The following is an 18,912-nucleotide window of genomic DNA, read 5'->3' on the forward strand; positions in this document are numbered from 1 at the left end:
TAAATGATTCAGGGTCATGATCTCCAGGGTCTAAAGGCCATGAACCACTTCACATAGTGAGCTCAAGTCTCTAAATGCTATGAACAACTCAAGGTCATGGATGATATAAATGATTTAGGATCATGAGCTCAAGGTTGTGGATTACATGAATGACTCTGGGTTATGAGCTTAGGGCTCTAAATGCAATGAAAAGCTCAAGATTATGGATGATAAGCACCATTCAGGGTCTTGAGCTCAAGACTCTAAATTTTATGAACAGCAAAGGGGAGTGGATGATATGAATGATTATGGCTCGTGAACTCAAGGTTGTAAATGCTATAAACTACTCAGGGTAACAGATTACATGAATGACTTCAAGTCTTGAGCTCAAGGCTCTAGATGCTATGAAGAACTTAGATTTATGGATGATATGAATGACTCGAGATCAAGTGAGCTCAAGCCTCTAGATGTTGTGAACAACTCAAGACTGTGGTTGACATGAATGACTATGGGTTGTGAGCTCAAGGCTCTAAATGCTATGAATAGCTTAACATTGTAGATAACATGAACTACTATGGTTCATGAGCTCAAGTCTCAAGATGCTGAGAAAAGCTCAGGGTTGTGGATGATATGCACAATTGTAGGTCGTGAGCTCAAGGCTCTAGATGTTATGTACAACTCAAAGTTGTGGATGATATGAATGATTCTAAGTCTTAAACTCAAGGCTCTAGATACTATGAACAGCTCAGCATTGTGGATGAAATGAACTACTCTAGTTCATGAGCTCAGGTCTTAAGATACTATGAAAAGCTTAAGGTTTTGGATGATATACATGATTTTGGGGCTTAAGCTCAAGGCTCTTGGTGCTATGTACAACTCAGGGTTGTGGATGATATGAATGATTCTAGGTCGAAAACTCAAGGCTTTAGATGTTATGAATGACTCAAGGTTGTAAATGACATGAACGACTTCGGATTGGGAGATCAAGGCTCTAGTTGTTGTAAACAACTCAGGGCATTGGATGATATGAATGATTATGTGTCGTGTGCTTAAGCCTCTTGATGTTATGAACAGATCAAGGCTATGAATGACATGAACGACTCTGGGTTGTGAGCATAGGGCTTTAAATGCTATGAACACCTCAAGCCTCTGAATGGCATCAATGACTTCAGGTCGTGAACTCAAGGCCCTAGATTCTATGAACAAGTCAAGGTTGTGGATGATATGAACAACTCAAGATTACATGATCTTATGCCACTAGATGCTATGTATAGCTCAACACTATGGATGATGTCAATAATTCTTAGTCTAAATCCCAAGGTTCTAAATGTTATAAACAACTCAGGGGTTTAGATGACATGAACGAATCAAGGTCCTAAACTCAAGGCTCTAGATGCTATGAACAACTTAGGGTTGTGGTTTACATGAACAACTCTAGGTTGTGAGCTCAAGGTTCTAGATGTTATGAACAACTCAAGCCTATGGATGATATGAGCTATGCTAGGTCATGAGTTCAAGGCTCCAGATGCTACAAACAACTTAGGATTATGGATGATATGAACGACTCGGATCCCATGAGCTCAGGCCTCTAGATGCTATGAATAGCTCAGGGTTAAGGATAATATGAATGATTTTTTATCGTGAGCCCAAGAATTTAAATGCTTTAAACAGGTTAGTATTGTGGATGACATAAACGACTCTAAGTCGTGAGTTAACGACTTTAGATGCTATGAACAGCTCAAAGTTGTGGTTAACATGAACGACTCTAAGTCGTGAGCTTGAGGCACTAGATGTTATTAACAGCTCAGACCTATGGATGACATGAACAAATCTAAGGTTGTGAGGTCAGGGCTCTAAATGTTATGAAATGCTTAGTGATATAGATGACATGAACTACTCTAGGTGTTGAGCTCAAGCCTCTAAATGCTATGAACATCTTAAGGTTATGGATGATATGAACAACCTAGGATCCCGTGAGCTCAGGGTTCTAGATGCTATGAATAGCTCAAGGTTGTGGAAAACATGAATGATTCTTTGTCATGAGCCCAAGGCACTAAATGCTTTGAACAACTCAAGGTTGTAGATGACATGAACGGCTCAGGTTCATGAGCTTAGGGCTCAAAATGGTATTAACAAATCAGGGTTGTGGTTGATATACACGATTTTGGATCATGAGCTCAAGGATCAAGATGCTATGAAGAGCTTAGGGTTGTGGATGGCATGCATGATTCTGGGTCGAGAACTCAAGGCTTTAGATGCTATGAACAACTTAAGTCTATGAATGACATGAACAACTTCTTGTCATGAGCTTAGGGGTCTAGATGCTATAAATAGCCCAGGGTTCTAGATGTTATGAACTGCTCAGGGCAGTGGATGACATGAACGATTCCAGGTCATGAACTAAAGGCTCTAGATGCTATGAATAGCTTAGTGTTGTGGATGACATGAAGGACTTCAAGTCGTGAGCTTAGGGCTCTAAATGCAATCAAAAGCTCAAAGTTATGGATGATATGAACTACTCGAGATCTAGTGAGCTCAAGCCTCTAGATGCTATGAAAAGTTCAGGGCTAAATATAATATGAGTGATTCTTAGTCATGAACCCAAGGCTTTAAATGCTTTAAACAACTCAGGGTTGTGGATGACATGAACGAATCATGGTCGTGAGCTCAAGGCTCTAGATTCTATGAATAGTTGAGGGTTGTGGATGACATTAGCTAGTCTGGGTAATGAGCTCAGGGCTCTGGATGCTATGAACAACTCAAGGTTGTGGATGATATGAACGATTCGGGATCCTATTAGCTCAAGCCTCTAGATTATATAGACAACTCAAGGTTGTGGATGATATGAGTGATTCTATGTCATGAACTCAAGGCTCTAAATGCTAAGAACAACAAAGGGTTATGGATATAATGAATGACTTCGGGTCATGAGCTCAAGGCTCTAGATGCTATGAACAGCTCAGCGTTATGGCTAACATGAACGACTCTAGGTCATGAGCTCAAGGCTTTAGATGCTATGACTGCTCAGCGTTGTGGATGACATGAATGACTTAGGGTCGTGAGCTTAGTATTCTAGATGTTATGAATAGCTCTGAGTTGCAGTTGATATGAATGCCTCCGAGTCATGATCTCAAGGCTCTAAATGTTATTAAGAGCTCAAGGCTATGGATAACATGAATGACTCTTGGTGGTAAGCTTAGGGCTCAAGATACTATGAACGGCTAAGGCCTATTGTTTACATGAACAACTTTGAGTTGTGATCTTAGAGCTCTAGATGCTGTGAACAGCTCAACATTGTTAATGACATGAACTACTCTAGTTCATGTGCTCAGGTCTCAAGATGCTATGAAAAGCTCAAGGTTGTGGATGATATGCATAATTCTAGGTTATGAGCTTAAGGCTCTAGATGCTATGAAAAACTTAGGGTTATGGATGATATGAATGATTCTAAGTCGAGAACTCAAGGCCTTAGATGCTACGAGCAGCTAAGGGTAATGGATGACATGAACGGCTTCGGGTCATGAGCTCAAGGCTTTAAATTCTATGAATAACTCAAGGCATTGGATGATATGAACGATTCTTCTTCATGTGCTTGAGCCTCTAGATGCTATTAACAGCTCAGGGTTGTGAATGACATGAATGGCTTCGAGTCGTGAGCTCTAGGCTCTAGATGCTATGAATAGCTCAAGGTTGTCGATGACATGATCTACTCTCAGTTATGAGCTCAGGTATCTGAATGCTACGAACAACTCTGGGTCATGAATGATATGCACAATTTTAGGTCGTGAGCTCAAGGATCCAAATGCTATGAACTTCTCAGGGTTGTGGATGATATGAATGATTTTGGGTCGTGAACTGAAGACTCTAGATGGTATGAACAACTTAGTGTTGTGGATGACATGAAAGACTTCAGGTCATGGGCTCAGGGCTCTAGATGCAATCAACAACTCAAAGTTATGGATCATATAAACAACTCAAAATCTAATGAGCTCAAGCCTCTGGATACTATGAATAGCTTAGGGCTAAGGATGATATGAACGATTCTTAGTCATGAGCCCAAGGCTCTAAATGCTTTGAACAGCTTAGAGTTGTGGATGACATGAACAAATCATGGTCATGAGCTTAAGGCTCTAGATGCTATGAACAAATCAAGGCTATGGATGATTAGCTACTTCGGGTCGTGTGATCAAGGCTCTGAATGCTATGAACAACTTAGGGTTGTGGATGATATGAACGACTCAAGATCCCATGAACTTAAGCCTCTAGATTCTATGAATAGCTCAAGACTATGGATGATATGAATGATTCTTAGTCATGAACTCAAGGCTCTAAATGCTAAGAACAATTGAGGGTTGTGGATGAAATGAACAACTTCAAGTTGTGAGCTTAAGGCTCAAGATGTTATGAACAACTCAGAGCTATGGCTAACATGAACGACACTAGGTCATGAGCTTAAGGCTTTAAATGTTATAACAGCTCAGGGTTGGGGATGACATGACCGACTCAGAGTTGTGAGTTTAGTGCTCTAGATGCTATGAACAACTCAAATTTACAGTTGACATGAAGCATCCAAGTCGTGATCTGAAGGCTCTAGATGCTATTAATAACTCAAGGCTATGGATGCCATGAATGACTCTGGGTCATAAGCACAAGACTTTAGATACTATGAACAATTCAGGGCTATTTTTGACATGAATGACTCGGAGTCATGAGCTCAAAGCTCTAGATGCTATAACTAACTTAGCATTGTGGTTGACATGAACTACTTTGGTTCATGAGCTCAGGTCTCAAGATACTATGAAAAGCTCAAGGTTGTGGATGATATACACAATTCTGGGTCATGATCTCAAGGCTTTAGATGCTATAAACAGCTTAGGGTCGTGGATGATTTGAAAGATTCTAGGTCAGGAACTCAATGCCCTAAATGCAACGAATAGCTCAGGGTTGTGGATGACATGAATGACTTCAGGTAGTGAGCTCCAGCTTTAGATGCTTTGAACGCCTCAAGTCTATGGAATACATGAATGACTTCAGGTCATGATCTCAGGGCTCTAGATTCTATGAACAACTCAGGGTTGTGGATGATATGAATGACTTAGGATCTCATGAGCTAAGGCCTTTAGATGCCATGAACAACTCAAATATGTAGATGATATGAACTATTCTTAGTCGTGAGTCCAAGGCTCTAAATGTTATGAATAGCTCAAGGATGTGGATGACATGAACAACTCAAGGTCGTGAACTCAAGGCTCCAAATGCTATGAACAACTCAGGGTTATGGTTTACATAAATGACTCTAGGTTGTGAGCTTAGGGCTCTAGATGCGATGAACAACTCAAGTCTGTGGATGACATGAGCTACTTCGAGCCATAAGCTCAGAGCTTTGGATGTTATAAACAGCTTAAAGTTGTGGATGATATACACGATTCTTGGTCGTGAGCCCAAGGCTCCAAATGTTATGAACAACTGAAGGCGCTAGACTACATGAATGATTGAAGTTCATAAGCTCGGGGCTCTAGATGCTATGAACAACTCAGGGCTGTCGATGACATTAACTAATCTTAGTCATGAGCTCAGGTGTCTAGATGCTATGAACAACTCCAGGTAGTGGATATACACGATTCTGAGTCATGAGCTTAAGGATCTAGATGTTATGAATAACTTAGTGTTATGAATGATTCTGGGTCGTGAACTCCAGGCTCTAGATGCTATGAATAGCTTAGGGTTGTGGATGACATGAAAGAGTTTAAGTCGTGAGATCAATGCTCTAGATGATATCAACAACTCAGAGTAGTGGATGATATGAATGACTCGAGATCCAGTTAGCTCAAGCCTCTAGATGCTATGAATAGCTTAGGTTGAGGATGATGTGAATGATTCTTGGTCGTGAGCCTAAGGCTCTAAATGTTTTTAACAGCTCAAGGCTTTGGATGACATGAATGACACAAGGTCGTGAGCTTAGGGCTTTACATGTCATGAATAGCTTGAAGTTGTGGTTGACATGAATGACACTGAGTTGTGAGCTCATGGTTGTAGATGTTATTAACAGATCAGGGGTATGGGTGATATGAACAACTTTGGGTCATGATCTCAAGGTTCTAAACACCATGACCAATGCAGGGTTTTTGCTGACATGAAATACTTTGGATCATGAGCTTACTAAATGCTATGAACAGCTCAGGGCTATGGATGAAATGAGTTACTCTGGGCCGTGAGCTCAAGGCTTGGATACTATGAATAGCTTAGGGTTTTAGACGATATGAATGACTCTAGATCCTGAACTCAAGGGTCTAAATACTAAGAACAACTAAGGGTTGTTGATGAAGGGAATGACTTCGGGTCGTGAGCTTAAGGCGATAGATGCTATGAACAATGAGGTATTTGCTGACATGAATGACTTTAGGTCATGAGCTTAGGGTTCTAGATGCTATGACTGCCCAAGGTTATGGATGACATGAACGACTCTCAATCATGAGCTTAAGGTTCAAGATCTTATGAATAACTCAGAGCTACGTTTGATATGAACACCTCTAAGTCATGATCTCAAGGATATAGGTGTTATTAATAGCTCACGGCTATGCGTGACATGAACGACTCTAGGTCGTGAGCTCAAGGCTCTAGATACTATGAATAACTCAAGGTTGTGGATGACATGAACAACTCAAGGTCGTGACTTCAGGACGCTAGATGTAATAAACAACTCAAGGTTATGGTTGACATGAATGACTCTAAGCCTTGAGCTTAGAGCTTTAAATGCTATGAACAGCTCAGCCCTATGGATGACATAAGCTACTCTAGGTCGTGAGCTCATGGCTTTGGATGCTATAAATAGCTCAAGGTTGTGGATGATATAAACAACCCAGGATCACATGAGCTTAGGCCTTTAGATGTTATGAACTACTCAGAGTTATGGATGATATGAACGATTAATGGTCATAAGGCCACAACTCTAAATGTTATGAATAACTCTAGGCGATAGACGACATGAACAACTCAAGTTCGTGAGCTAAAGGCTCCAAATGCAATGAATAGCATAGGGTTGTGGTTGATGTGGATGACTCTGTGTTGTGAGATCAAGGCTCAAGATGTTATGGACAAGTCAAGGCTATGGATGACATGAATGACTCCGGGTCATGAGATCAGGGTTTTAGATACTATAAACGGCTTAGGGTTGTGGTTGACATGAACGATTTCGGGTCGTGAGCTCGGCACTTTAGATGTTATGAACAAGTCACGGTTGTCGATGACATGAACTACTCTCGGTCATAAGCTCAAGTCTCTAGATGCTATGAACAGCTCTAGGTTGTGAATGATATACACAATTCTAGGTTGTGAGCTCAAGGATCTAGATGTTACAAACAACTCAGGGTTGTGGATGATCTAAACAATTCTGGGTCATGAACTCAAGGCTCTAGATGCTATGAATAGCCCAAAGTTGTGGATGATATGAAGGACTAGGGATCCAGTGAGCTCAGGCCCCTATATTCTAAGAACAACTCAGGGTTGAGGATGGTATGAATGATTCTTGGTCGTGAGCCCAAGGCTCTAAATAATTTGAATAGCTTAGGGTTGTGGATGACATGAATGACTCAGGGTCATGAGCTTAGGGCTCTAGATGCTATAAACAGCTCAAAGTTATGGTTGACATGAATGACTCCAAGTCATGAGTCATGGCTCTAGATGCTATTAACAGCTCAAGGTTGTGGATCACATGAACGACTTTGGGTTGTGAGCTCAAGGCTTTAGATACCATGAATAACTTAGGGCTTTTGTTGACATGAACGACATCGAGTCGTGAGCTCAAACCTTTAAATGTTATGAATAGCTCAAGGTTATCAATGACATGAGCTACTCCGAATCGTGAGCTTAAGGCTCTTCAATCCATGAAAAAATCAGGGTTGTGGATGATATGAACAACTTGGGATCCTATGAGCTCAAGCCTTTAGATGCTATGAACATATCAAGGTTGTGGATGACATAAATGATTCTGGCTCGTGAACTCAAGGGTCTAAATGCTCAGAACAGCTCAGGGTTATGGATGACATGAATGGCTTCGAGTCGTGAGCTTAGTACTCTAGATGTTATGCACAACTAAGGGCAGTGGCTGATATGAACGAATCCGATTCGTGAGCTCAGGACTCTATATGCTATGACTACCTTAAACCTGTGGAATACATGATGACTTTGGGTTGTGAGATAAGGCTTCTAGATGCTATGAACAACTCAGGGTTGTGGATTATATGAAAGATTCTTAGTATTGAGCCAAAGGCTCTAAATGCTTTTAACAGCTCAAAGTTATGGATGACATGAACAACTCAAAGTCATGAGCTTAGGGCTCTAGATGCCACGAACAGCTCAGAGTAGCGGTTAACATGAACAACACCGAGTAGTGAACTCATGGCTCTAGATGATATTAACAACTTAGGGCTGTGGATGACATGAACGAATCTGGGTCATGAGCTCAGGGCTCTAAATACCATGAATAGCTCAAGCCTTTGGTTGACATGAACAACTCCGAGTTGTGAGCTCAAGGCTCTAGATGCTATGAACAACTCAAGGCTATGGATGACATTAGCTACTTTGAGTCGTGAGCTTAAGGCCCTAGATGCTATGAATAGCTTAGGGTTGTAAATGATATGAACGACTCGGGATCTCGGGATCTCATGATCTCAAGCCTCTAAATGCTATGAACAGGTCAGGGTTGTGGATGATATGAATGGTTTTAGGTCGCGAGCTTAAGGCTTTAAATGTTGTGAACAGCTCAAGGCTGTGGTTGACATGAATGACTTCGAGTCATGAGCTCAAGGCTCTAAATTCTATTAACAGCTCAAAGCTATGGATGACATGAATGACTGCAGGTCGTGAACTCAAGGCTCTAAATGCTATGAAAAATGTAGGGTTGTGGTTTACATGAACAACTCCAGGTGGTGAGCTCAAGGCTCTAGATGCTATGAATAGCTTAGCGTTGTGGATGACATGAATAATTATGGTTCATGAGCTCAAGTCTCAAGATGCTATGAAAAGCCTAAGGAAAAAAGAGCTTGGTCGTGTAGGTTGGCCGGAAAGACCTTTCACAACAGTGCATCATTCCCTGTATCGAGAGTCATAAGCTACCTACCATAACTCATCTGACAAATGCAACTTTCTGTCACGCCTCCTCTTCATTGATGCCTGGGTAGAGTCGGTGCCTCGTCCAGTTGCATTTGGCGAGCTGGCAACAACTCCTCCTTAGATCGTGTCGTATAGCTGCTAGAGGAGAACTCAATGCTCTTGGGGAAAGGTGCCTCATCAATCTGTCTTGAGGCTATTTGTTGGCTTTGAGGGTATCGACTTTGAGAGGGGCCTAATGCTGACATTTGTGCCCGTAACTCTTCATTCTCTTGTTTGAGTCTCTTCGTTTAGCAGAGTAGAGAGTGCATCTAACAATCACTCTATCGTTAACGTCTCTCCATCTTTTCACGGGTGGCAATGTAATCTTCGCCACCCATGGCTGATGATCGACTTTTAGAGGGTGTTAACATCCTTAGTCATTCCCATAGACAGCACCAATCTTGGTGTCGAGCCAACTTGAGTCAGGTCTGTCCAGCTTCACTAGAGTCAGGCGGACTTCTTCCCTTGTTCTTACTTCTTGAGGAGTCCATTTAGCTTCACTGGAGTCATACAGACTTCTCCCTGCACAAAAAAATGTCTGAATAGGCGGTCTGAGCACGCCCCTCCTAAGCTTAAGTGAGATGAGGATAACTCTACCTATTTTTGGGGGAAAGAATGAGCGTATGTGTGTGTGTACCTGGTTCGTGCTTTTTTAGGGGTTTATATAGAGGAGCTAATGGCACCGTCCTTATCTTGTAATGATGATTGCGTGGATTGTCAATGTCGTTAATGCGGCGTGGACTGGGCAATCATATCAAGTAATGGCGACTGACTGGTGCCATTTGCTGATTGTCGTGCCAAAATCTCGGACTGTGTAGTTGATTGTCCATTTAGCTTGCCAATGTTTGGGATTGTGTAATAATTAATTGACATTGACTTTTGGGTGTAAATGGTGTCTAGTCCATTGCTCAAACATCATGCGGCTAGTCCGGTGCTCAAACATCAAGCGGCTAGTTTGGCACTTAAACATCAGTCGTCTAGGCGACACTTAGACATCAGCCGGCTAGTCTGACGTTCAAACATCAGTTGTCTAGGATGACACATGTTAGAAATCCTGAGGATTTGATTGGATGGATTTGCTCGTCTAATAGGTCCAATCGGCTTGATCTGTCTATTCCATCTGACATTGTAAGCCCATCTGAAAGGTTAGCCGGCTCGATCTATCCATCCGTCTGACATTGTGGAAGAAGGAAAGCTTCTCACTTCTGGTGCCAAACGGAGCTTATCTTAGTCTAGATGGAGTGATCCTAGATGGGTTATATGTCTGCCCCTGGTCGGCCAAAGGGTCTTGAGTCCGGAAAGGACACGTGGAGGGAAGCCCCTCACACTAGATATAAAAATTATTTTTAAAAATATTAAAAATATGTTAAAAACATTTTAAGTTTCCCAATAGACTTTTGTTATACAAAAATTAGAGAATAATTTTTTAAAAATTTTCTTAAAAATTATTTTTTAGAATTGTTTTAAAAAACAATTATCAAACTGACCTAAAATATTCATTTTCACTCTTCATTCACCGGTAATAAACTTGAGGTAAAGGTGGTGGGTAATAATATATGTTAGAAAGATTCAAATAATGGCATTGACCTAATAATGGCATTGACCTAATTTATTCATATGCCGAATGGCAAGAACACTAGTGTAATGGTAAAATATGAGAGGAATAAAAAAATAAAATAAAATAAAATAAAGCCAACGTTGAAGCCCAAGGTATTTCTGGGTATTAGGCCCAACATCAGCCGATTTCAGGCCCATGCTCTAAGCAGCCGGCGTCATTTTACTTCTTTATTAATTTTATTTCTTAAATTGAAATTAGGGGCTTAAGTTTGATGGGTAACTCACAATAAAATTAAAACAAACCATTAAGATTAATCGAGATGAAGAGAAAAAAGCATAGAAAAATAAGATTTGCATATGATAGTATTAGAAATTCAAAAAGAAACAAAAAAAAAAAAAAAAAAGACACAATAAGGTGTTATTCTTGTAAAATCGCCCCACAAAATAAATGATATACTTGAGTCGAATAAAACATGTTAGAAGTGCCGCAGTCAGATCATCCCAAAATTATAATACTAATTTCAGTAAGCATAAAAATCATTTGAACATCTGTTGAGAAGGAAAGAATGAAGGTAAAAGTAAATAAGAGTAGAGGGAGGGGTGGGGTATATGCTAGTGTGGTGTTGATATATTTGTGCACATTTCCAAGTATGTGTGGTCCAGGAGAAAGCGTCGAAGCCACATGAAGAGGAATTCAATAGGAAGGGATGATGATGATATGAACAAGTCTTTCTTACAATTGCAAGAGCCTCCATATCCCCTCCATTCTACACCCTCCACCCCTCAGGCCTCATCCTCAACTGCCCACCATCTTAATGCCACGTGGTTCCACTAATATCCAAAACTCCAACAAATCACCACCACGCTTCTCCATGCCTCTTTGGTTATCACAAACATCACCTCATCATCAACAATTCAATTCTCCCCTGCCTTTTCTTTTCTTTTTTTCTTTAATGACACATGAATTTCAATATCCCCAAGTAATTAATAGTTTCTCTACTATGTTTTCCCTTTTCCTTTTTTTCCTTTTTTTCTTTTGTAATTTTGAAAGGATGATATTGCCCTTATGATGGTGAGTTTAATACCACTATGCCCCCTTTCATCCCACCTTAAAATTACCACCAAATTTGTCCAAAACAAAAGGGTAGCCATAGAAACCAGAGACGCGAGCATCAGCCCAACATCATCAAATCAAACACTTTCCTATCTTTTGAAACTGCCCCTTGTTTGTCTTTTTAGTGTGTTCCTCTGGTTCCAAAGGAGAAAAAGGCCAAACCCCCATTTCATCCTCATGTCTCCTCCTCACAAATCCTTCTGAGAATCATTTCACTTCAAGAAGCTCTTCCATTTCTCCCTTGAGAAAATTCCCTTGTAGGAACAGGTAGAGGGAACAAACTAACGAAAAATGGCAATCTGCACCGTGTACACAACCCAATCTCTCAACTCAACATGCTCAGTCTCTAAACCAGCGAAACCTCAATTGGGTTTCCACCAGAAGCAGGTGGTTTTCTTCACCAAAAGCAGGAGAAGATCGGGCATGAGCAGCTGCGGCAGCAGTGTGATAACGTGCTCAGCTGGAGAGCAACGGACAGTGGTCATAGGGTTGGCTGCAGACTCTGGGTGTGGGAAGAGCACCTTCATGAGGAGGCTGACCAGTGTGTTTGGAGGAGCTGCGGAGCCTCCAAGGGGTGGGAACCCAGACTCCAACACACTCATCAGTGACACCACCACTGTCATATGCTTGGATGACTATCACTCACTTGACAGAACTGGAAGGAAGGAGAAGGGTGTGACTGCGCTTGACCCTAGAGCCAACGATTTTGACCTCATGTATGAGCAGGTTAAAGCTATCAAGGATGGAATTGCTGTTGAGAAGCCCATCTACAACCATGTCACCGGCCTCTTGGATCCTCCCGAGACCATCAAGCCTCCCAAGATCCTCGTCATTGAAGGTTTGCACCCCATGTGAGTTCCTTTCCTAACAACCAATTTTTATGGCTGTTTATTAGATTTTGGTTGATTAACATCAGATTTATACACACAACTGGCGAATTATTCATTTCCTCCATCATACTTTTTTTTTTCGAAAAATATATTCCATGCTTATGGGTAATATATTTAATTAATAAAACATAATAATTTTCATTATTCTATGTTTGATGATTACCTAGCATAATATATGCTAATGGAGAGTGATGATGAATGGTTTTTTTTTTTTTTTATGTTTTTTTTTTCAATTGAATTTCCATATTGTCTCTTGTCATTTTCATTTTTATTTTTATTTTTATTTTTTTGCCTTTTTTTGTTCTATAAAGATAAATGAACCGAGACATTAAGGATTGTTTATTAATGTGTGGTGAGCAGACGGATACTGGATGGGGATATGGATAGGGAAGAGAGAGATATTGAGCGGATGCCTAGGAATTGTGACTATCTTTTTCAGTTTTTTCTTGTCGGGCCTCATATGATCCCGGCCCATTATTATTATTTTCTTTCTAAGAGAACTCCTAAGTAAAATAAAAATAAAATAAAATAAAAAATCAAACAAAAAATTACTTTTTTCAATAAAAAAAAAAAAAAAAAACCAGCATCTAATGTATATTATGAATTAAAAAAATATATTATAAATTTTTTTATCAACATGTTTAGCCAAACCCAAGATAATTTCACATAACATTTAATAATTAGAAGCCCAACTTGCACAAAGGGCAAGAGTCCATAGAAATGCAGGTGAAATAGCAACAAAATGTAAATTGAAGAAAAAAAAATCATTAAAATCTATTAAAATATAAAACAACAATATTTTTAACACCGTATTGATCATTCAACAAAAATGTTATTGATTCATTATTCAATGATCAAACTAGTGGTTGAATTTCGGTTGAACTAGTGATATAATAATTATATAATTTATATATTATTAAAATTTAAAATAATTATAAAAAATTAAAATCTACATAAATAAATTAAAATTCAATAATTTTTATATTTATCATTGATATTATTAAATTAAATCATACATAAACATAAATGTATTATTATTTAAATAATATTAAATAATATATGTGTAATTTTAAAATGCAAATTTATTAAAAATGGAAAAAAATCAATTATTTAATTTTAACTATATAGTAGAAGTTAAATATTCTAGTTTTGTATGATTTTAAAAGAAGCTATATTATTTAAATATAAACATTACAAATTTGGTTGTAATTAATATATTTTATTTTTGTTTGCAACATTTAATGAATAATGTAATCTTTTGAGTGATGTTTCTTCTATGTTTAGCTCCCTCGTCGTAACTTGTTTTAGAGTGCATTTGACAATGACTATGGAAAATGTTTCTAGCATTTTTAATATTCAAATAATAAAAATTTGGGGGTATTTCGAAGGCTACAAGTGCTTTAAACTCGCTAATGTTGTAGTTGCTTGTGGGCTTAAAGTGCAGCTCACAAAGTGACACAATGGGCTGGGCTTTAATGTTTTACTTGCATACTTGGGCTCAAAGCGGGCTAATGTTTACTAATTTCATTAAATTATATCTGCATTTCAATTATTTAAAAGCAAATTTATATGATTAAAAACAGTGTTGGATTGATCATTAAATGGGATGGGAAAGAAAAGCATTTAACATATTACGATTGACGATATTAACAAACAAAATGAGATTGAAATGTGGTGTCATGAATGGGCAAAATGCAGGTACGATGCTCGCGTAAGAGACCTCTTGGACTTCAGTATCTATTTGGACATTAGCAATGAGGTTAAATTTGCTTGGAAAATTCAGGTAACCTGTCTCCCTCCTTCTCCTCCTCTACTGATTAATCCAACCAACTTCATCAAAATCTTCTCCCAACCACTTTTCTCCTGCCTTCGTGTAGAGGGACATGGCTGAGCGAGGACATAGTCTTGAAAGCATCAAAGCCAGTATTGAAGCCCGAAAGCCTGATTTTGATGCTTATATTGGTAACTTGTCTCATTTTTCTATAATCGATTGATAGCTTAGTTTTAGTTTTAACATAATCCATCATCACCCAGCTAATTGAAGGTTTTTTTTTATTTTTTATTTTTTGAGTTCGTTTCTGGGCGGTGCAGATCCACAGAAGCAGTACGCGGATGCAGTGATAGAAGTGTTACCCACTCAGCTCATTCCCGATGACAACGAAGGCAAGGTTTTGAGAGTTCGATTGATCATGAAAGAAGGGGTGACGTATTTCAGCCCGGTTTACTTGTTCGATGAAGGCTCCACCATCTCATGGATCCCCTGTGGGAGGAAGCTTACATGCTCTTACCCTGGCATCAACTTCTCCTACGGCCCCGACACTTACTACGGCCATGAGGTACTACACCCTCCCATCTCTATTATTTATAACAAAAAAAAAAAAAAAAAATATCAGAATTTTAATCTCATCTGTCCCCACCAGGTTTCTGTTTTGGAGATGGATGGACAATTTGACAGATTAGATGAGCTCATTTATGTTGAAAGCCATCTGAGCAACATCTCGACCAAGTTCTACGGTGAAATCACCCAACAGTTGTTGAAGCACTCCGATTTCCCAGGAAGTAACAACGGAACTGGCCTCTTCCAAACCATAGTTGGGTTGAAGATAAGAGACCTCTTTGAGCAAATCGTCGCCAGCCGGGCTGCAACTCCCTTAGAAGCAACAAAAGCCTAAACCCACTGCCTTACATATTGGACAAATGTCTTCTTACTCATTCAGCATTTCCTTTTTTCCCCACCTCCCTCACTAAGCTCTTTCTCATGTTTCAACTTTGGGTGTTAGCCTATTCCTCATAAGAATGAGAACACTCTCATATGTATTTGTTTCCTCATGGGATTCTGTGGAGATATGTAGTATAGAGAAGCTAAAACAGTCAAGAACATCATTCAACATTCAACACTTCTTGGAATTTTCTATGAGCAACCAGGATAGAAGAATAAAAGACGACTCTAAATGTACAAATTATGATATTTCCTTTCATTTTTTACGAAGCCAAACTCACAACACAAACCTACCGGAGAAAAAACTAAACAGTAAGATGATATTTTCACCTGATCAATGAGATTAAAACCAGTTATGGCTTGATTCGTTCCCAATTGGTGTATCAGCTGATTCATGTCCTCTCAATGGTCCCCGACAACGGTGCCATTTGATTCGTGCCCAGCTGGTGTTCCTTGATTGCGGTCCTTAGAAGGGAGTAATCAACAAAATTTATAACCTATATCACCATGCATTAGGATAGCTTTAGCTAATATAGCATAGTGGCTTTAGGATCGTTCACTGGGAAGGGTTTTCAATTTACAATTGATACCAATTCAAAGTTAAATTTGTGCTTTTTCATTTCAAGGTTAGCTTAAGAAGAAAACATAAACTTTGGTTGAAAAGGTTTTTGTTTTAAGCTAACTAAAAAGAAAGTAATGGAAATTACTTATGAAGAAAAACATTCCTTGGAGTTTTAGGTTCACAGGGGAGGCTCCTCATGTAACAACATAGCTCCGGTCACTTGGTTCTTTTCCTCGCATTAAAGAATTAACATATAGTTAATTCTCTAACCGGTGTTGTACAGATGCTTCCCTTTAATGGATTTCAGCACTAATTCCCTCTCACTGATGCAACTTGCAATGGCTCGTGCCTCTCACCTAGAATTTGTCATTCAAGGTGATCATTAACCTTGGACTTCCCTTCTCAAGCTCGCAAGAGATAACTAATGGATGTCTCCTTAGAGTCCAAAAGCTTACCAAGTGTTGGCAATTCTAGAAAATCCTACCTTCAAGTCACCTCCCAAAAGCTCGCAAGAGATAAACTAGTGCATCTCCATGGACGGAGATCACTTGCCTTACCAAGTGTTGGCTCAGGTGAATTGAAGGTGTTTTAAGTTAACTAAAAACGTAGAAATCATTAATGGGTCACACTTTCTCTTCATTAATGGCTAAAACAACAAAACTACCAATTCTTGCATTTACGGCTTTACCCGGGCAACCTTAGCTCTAAGGAACTAAAAGTCTAGCCAACCATTCTCTGAGGAAACATCCTCAGAGCTTGTTTGGCTAGTAAGAAAAAAATATATAACACAATACAATCAAATTGAGTAGGTAAAGCAGAGCAAAAGCTTTGTATTTTACTTCCTTTCAAAACTATACAAAAGATGCGTCTCTGAGAACAAGCTCCCAAGATATCTGTGTAATGGAAATTACAAGCATTATATAAGAGGCTATTTACCCTTTGTTCTTGCTTAAAGACTAAGGAATCTTATGATAGGTGAATTACAAGGAGAGTTTGAGGATTTAGACATCAAATATCTAAAGCAAAAAAATCTAAAAAAATGTCGGTTGCAAATATCGGGAAGCTTCAGGAGAATTTCGCAGCCGTGCAAGATGGCTGTGAAATTTCGCAGCATAAAGGACACCATTTCGCAGCCAAAGGCTGATTTCACAACCCTGCGAAATTGGCCTTTAGCTTGGAGTGATCGGCTTCCAATGGCTGTAACTCCTTCATTTCAACTCTGAATCATACACCGTTTGAAGAGTTGGATTGCTAACTTCCCGAGCTTCGAAACGACATATAGTATGCATAATTTGAGCTCCAGGAAGTGCTCCAAAAGTGGCTGACATTGACTGTACTTTTGGATGCTTCATGGTGGATTTCTCTCTTTGCTTTTCCTCCTTTCATTCATGATTTGCTTATGGCAAAGGGCTCTAAAGCGTCAAAGATTTGGTTCTTCATGTTTCTGAGCTTTCCATTGCTTTGCCATGGATTCCAAAGAACTCTTATCAATCTCGGATTGCTTTGGTGATCAAATTACTAACAAAAACACCAAAACTTACACAATTTGATTAGAAATGATTGCAAAGGTCCTTAATATGTTAATTGGGTTAAAAGGTAATAACTACTACTCAAAAGTGTTTAAAAGATTTAATTACAAGCTATCAAATAGCACTTTTTGACTAGTAATCACTCCCCCCAACCGACATATTGCTAGTCCCTTAGCAATAAATGAGAGAAAAAGTACTAGAAAGTAATATACTTTACAAGATCATGCTGATCACTTCCAAAAAATTTTAAGTGGCATGATGATCAAACTCTTACATCGAACATTAAAGAAATATAAACTCAAATTTCAACAAGAGTTATCAAATACTTTGCTAAACACAATTCATAAAGAGAAGGCATTATGCAAATTGAAGCTTTAAAATTCATTTCCACTTCCAAAGGACCAAACCTTACTCTTCCACAAAAATCTAAGTGTTATTTGATATTTTCCAAATATAGTATGCTAAACTAATCTCTCCCCCCAACCTAGTTCTTTTTCAACACTTAGCAAACTGACCAAATTCAATAGGCTAAGAACGCACCCTTTTGTTTCATAATTATTTTATTTTATTTTATTGTAGGAGTACAAGGCTTAAAGGTATTCTTTTCTAAATTTTCCATTAACGGGGGTCGATCAATGACTCCCAACCAATTAAGGTTTAGGGCATCAAGCTTTAAGGATCGTTCAACCACTAACTCCTCGAATTTTACCCCGGACTTTTAAGAATGAATTTAAATACCCAAGCACCTATAGTATGTTAAACTCCACCTATTCACCCTTGTAACGAGCATTGAGGTCGGTGAATCCCAACCAATTAAGGCTTAGGGCACCAGGCTTTAAAGATTTCACCATATACCCCTCAGACCTTGCTTAGGTTTCAAGGCAAGCAAACATTTTTCTCTTTCTTTTCTTTTCTTTTTCAAAGGCTCATTGGCCTTTTATAAGGTGTCCCAACACTATTAAAATAAGGTCAAAGATAGCAAGTCTAAATTTTCCTAAGCCAAGAGGGAAATAGTTTTTCATCTTATAATCGAAACCTATTGTGCACAGTGTGCGAATAGCTTAAAGTGGAAGAACTAAGCTTGAATTCAATAAAATCTTCAACAATTCATCAACTTTAGTAAGCATAATACAAACTCTAAGTCAAGTGAAAAACAAAAATTCAATTTCTCCCATTTCAATTTGAAATTTTTTCCTTAGTAACCATGGAGAGTAGAATAAAAAACTTTTAAAAAATTTTTTAAATTAAACAAAAATCAACTAAATTACCAAAATAACTTAGCATAAATAACAAAAACTTCCTTCCTCAACTCTCCCCCCAACCAAGCTGAACATTGTCCTCAATGTGGCATGAGCGAATGAGATTATAGGGAGGAAGTGGTGCCTCCTGAGTGATATCAATTTCAAGTATTG

General features: G+C 38.9%; 1 protein-coding gene across 2 annotated transcripts; it reads left to right on the top strand.

Moving 5' to 3' along the window:
• The first annotated feature begins 11,577 nt into the window (after positions 1 to 11,577).
• On the top strand, positions 11,578 to 15,585 carry LOC100244092 (phosphoribulokinase, chloroplastic). 2 transcript variants are annotated; one of them, XM_002263688.5, is made up of 5 exons: positions 11,578 to 12,651; positions 14,389 to 14,473; positions 14,568 to 14,652; positions 14,782 to 15,026; positions 15,111 to 15,585. In XM_002263688.5, the coding sequence occupies exons 1-5, from the start codon at positions 12,092 to 12,094 to the stop codon at positions 15,360 to 15,362; spliced, it is 1,227 nt and encodes a 408-aa protein (XP_002263724.1). In that variant the 5' UTR covers positions 11,578 to 12,091; the 3' UTR covers positions 15,363 to 15,585. The 2 variants fall into 2 exon arrangements, with proteins under 2 accessions (XP_002263724.1, XP_059590642.1); XM_059734659.1 differs by having other exon boundaries at positions 14,782 to 15,585.
• The last annotated feature ends 3,327 nt before the right edge of the window (positions 15,586 to 18,912 follow it).

This window comes from Vitis vinifera, chromosome 2 (genome assembly GCF_030704535.1).
Source record: "Vitis vinifera cultivar Pinot Noir 40024 chromosome 2, ASM3070453v1".
In the NCBI taxonomy this organism is placed as follows: Eukaryota; Viridiplantae; Streptophyta; class Magnoliopsida; order Vitales; family Vitaceae; genus Vitis; species Vitis vinifera.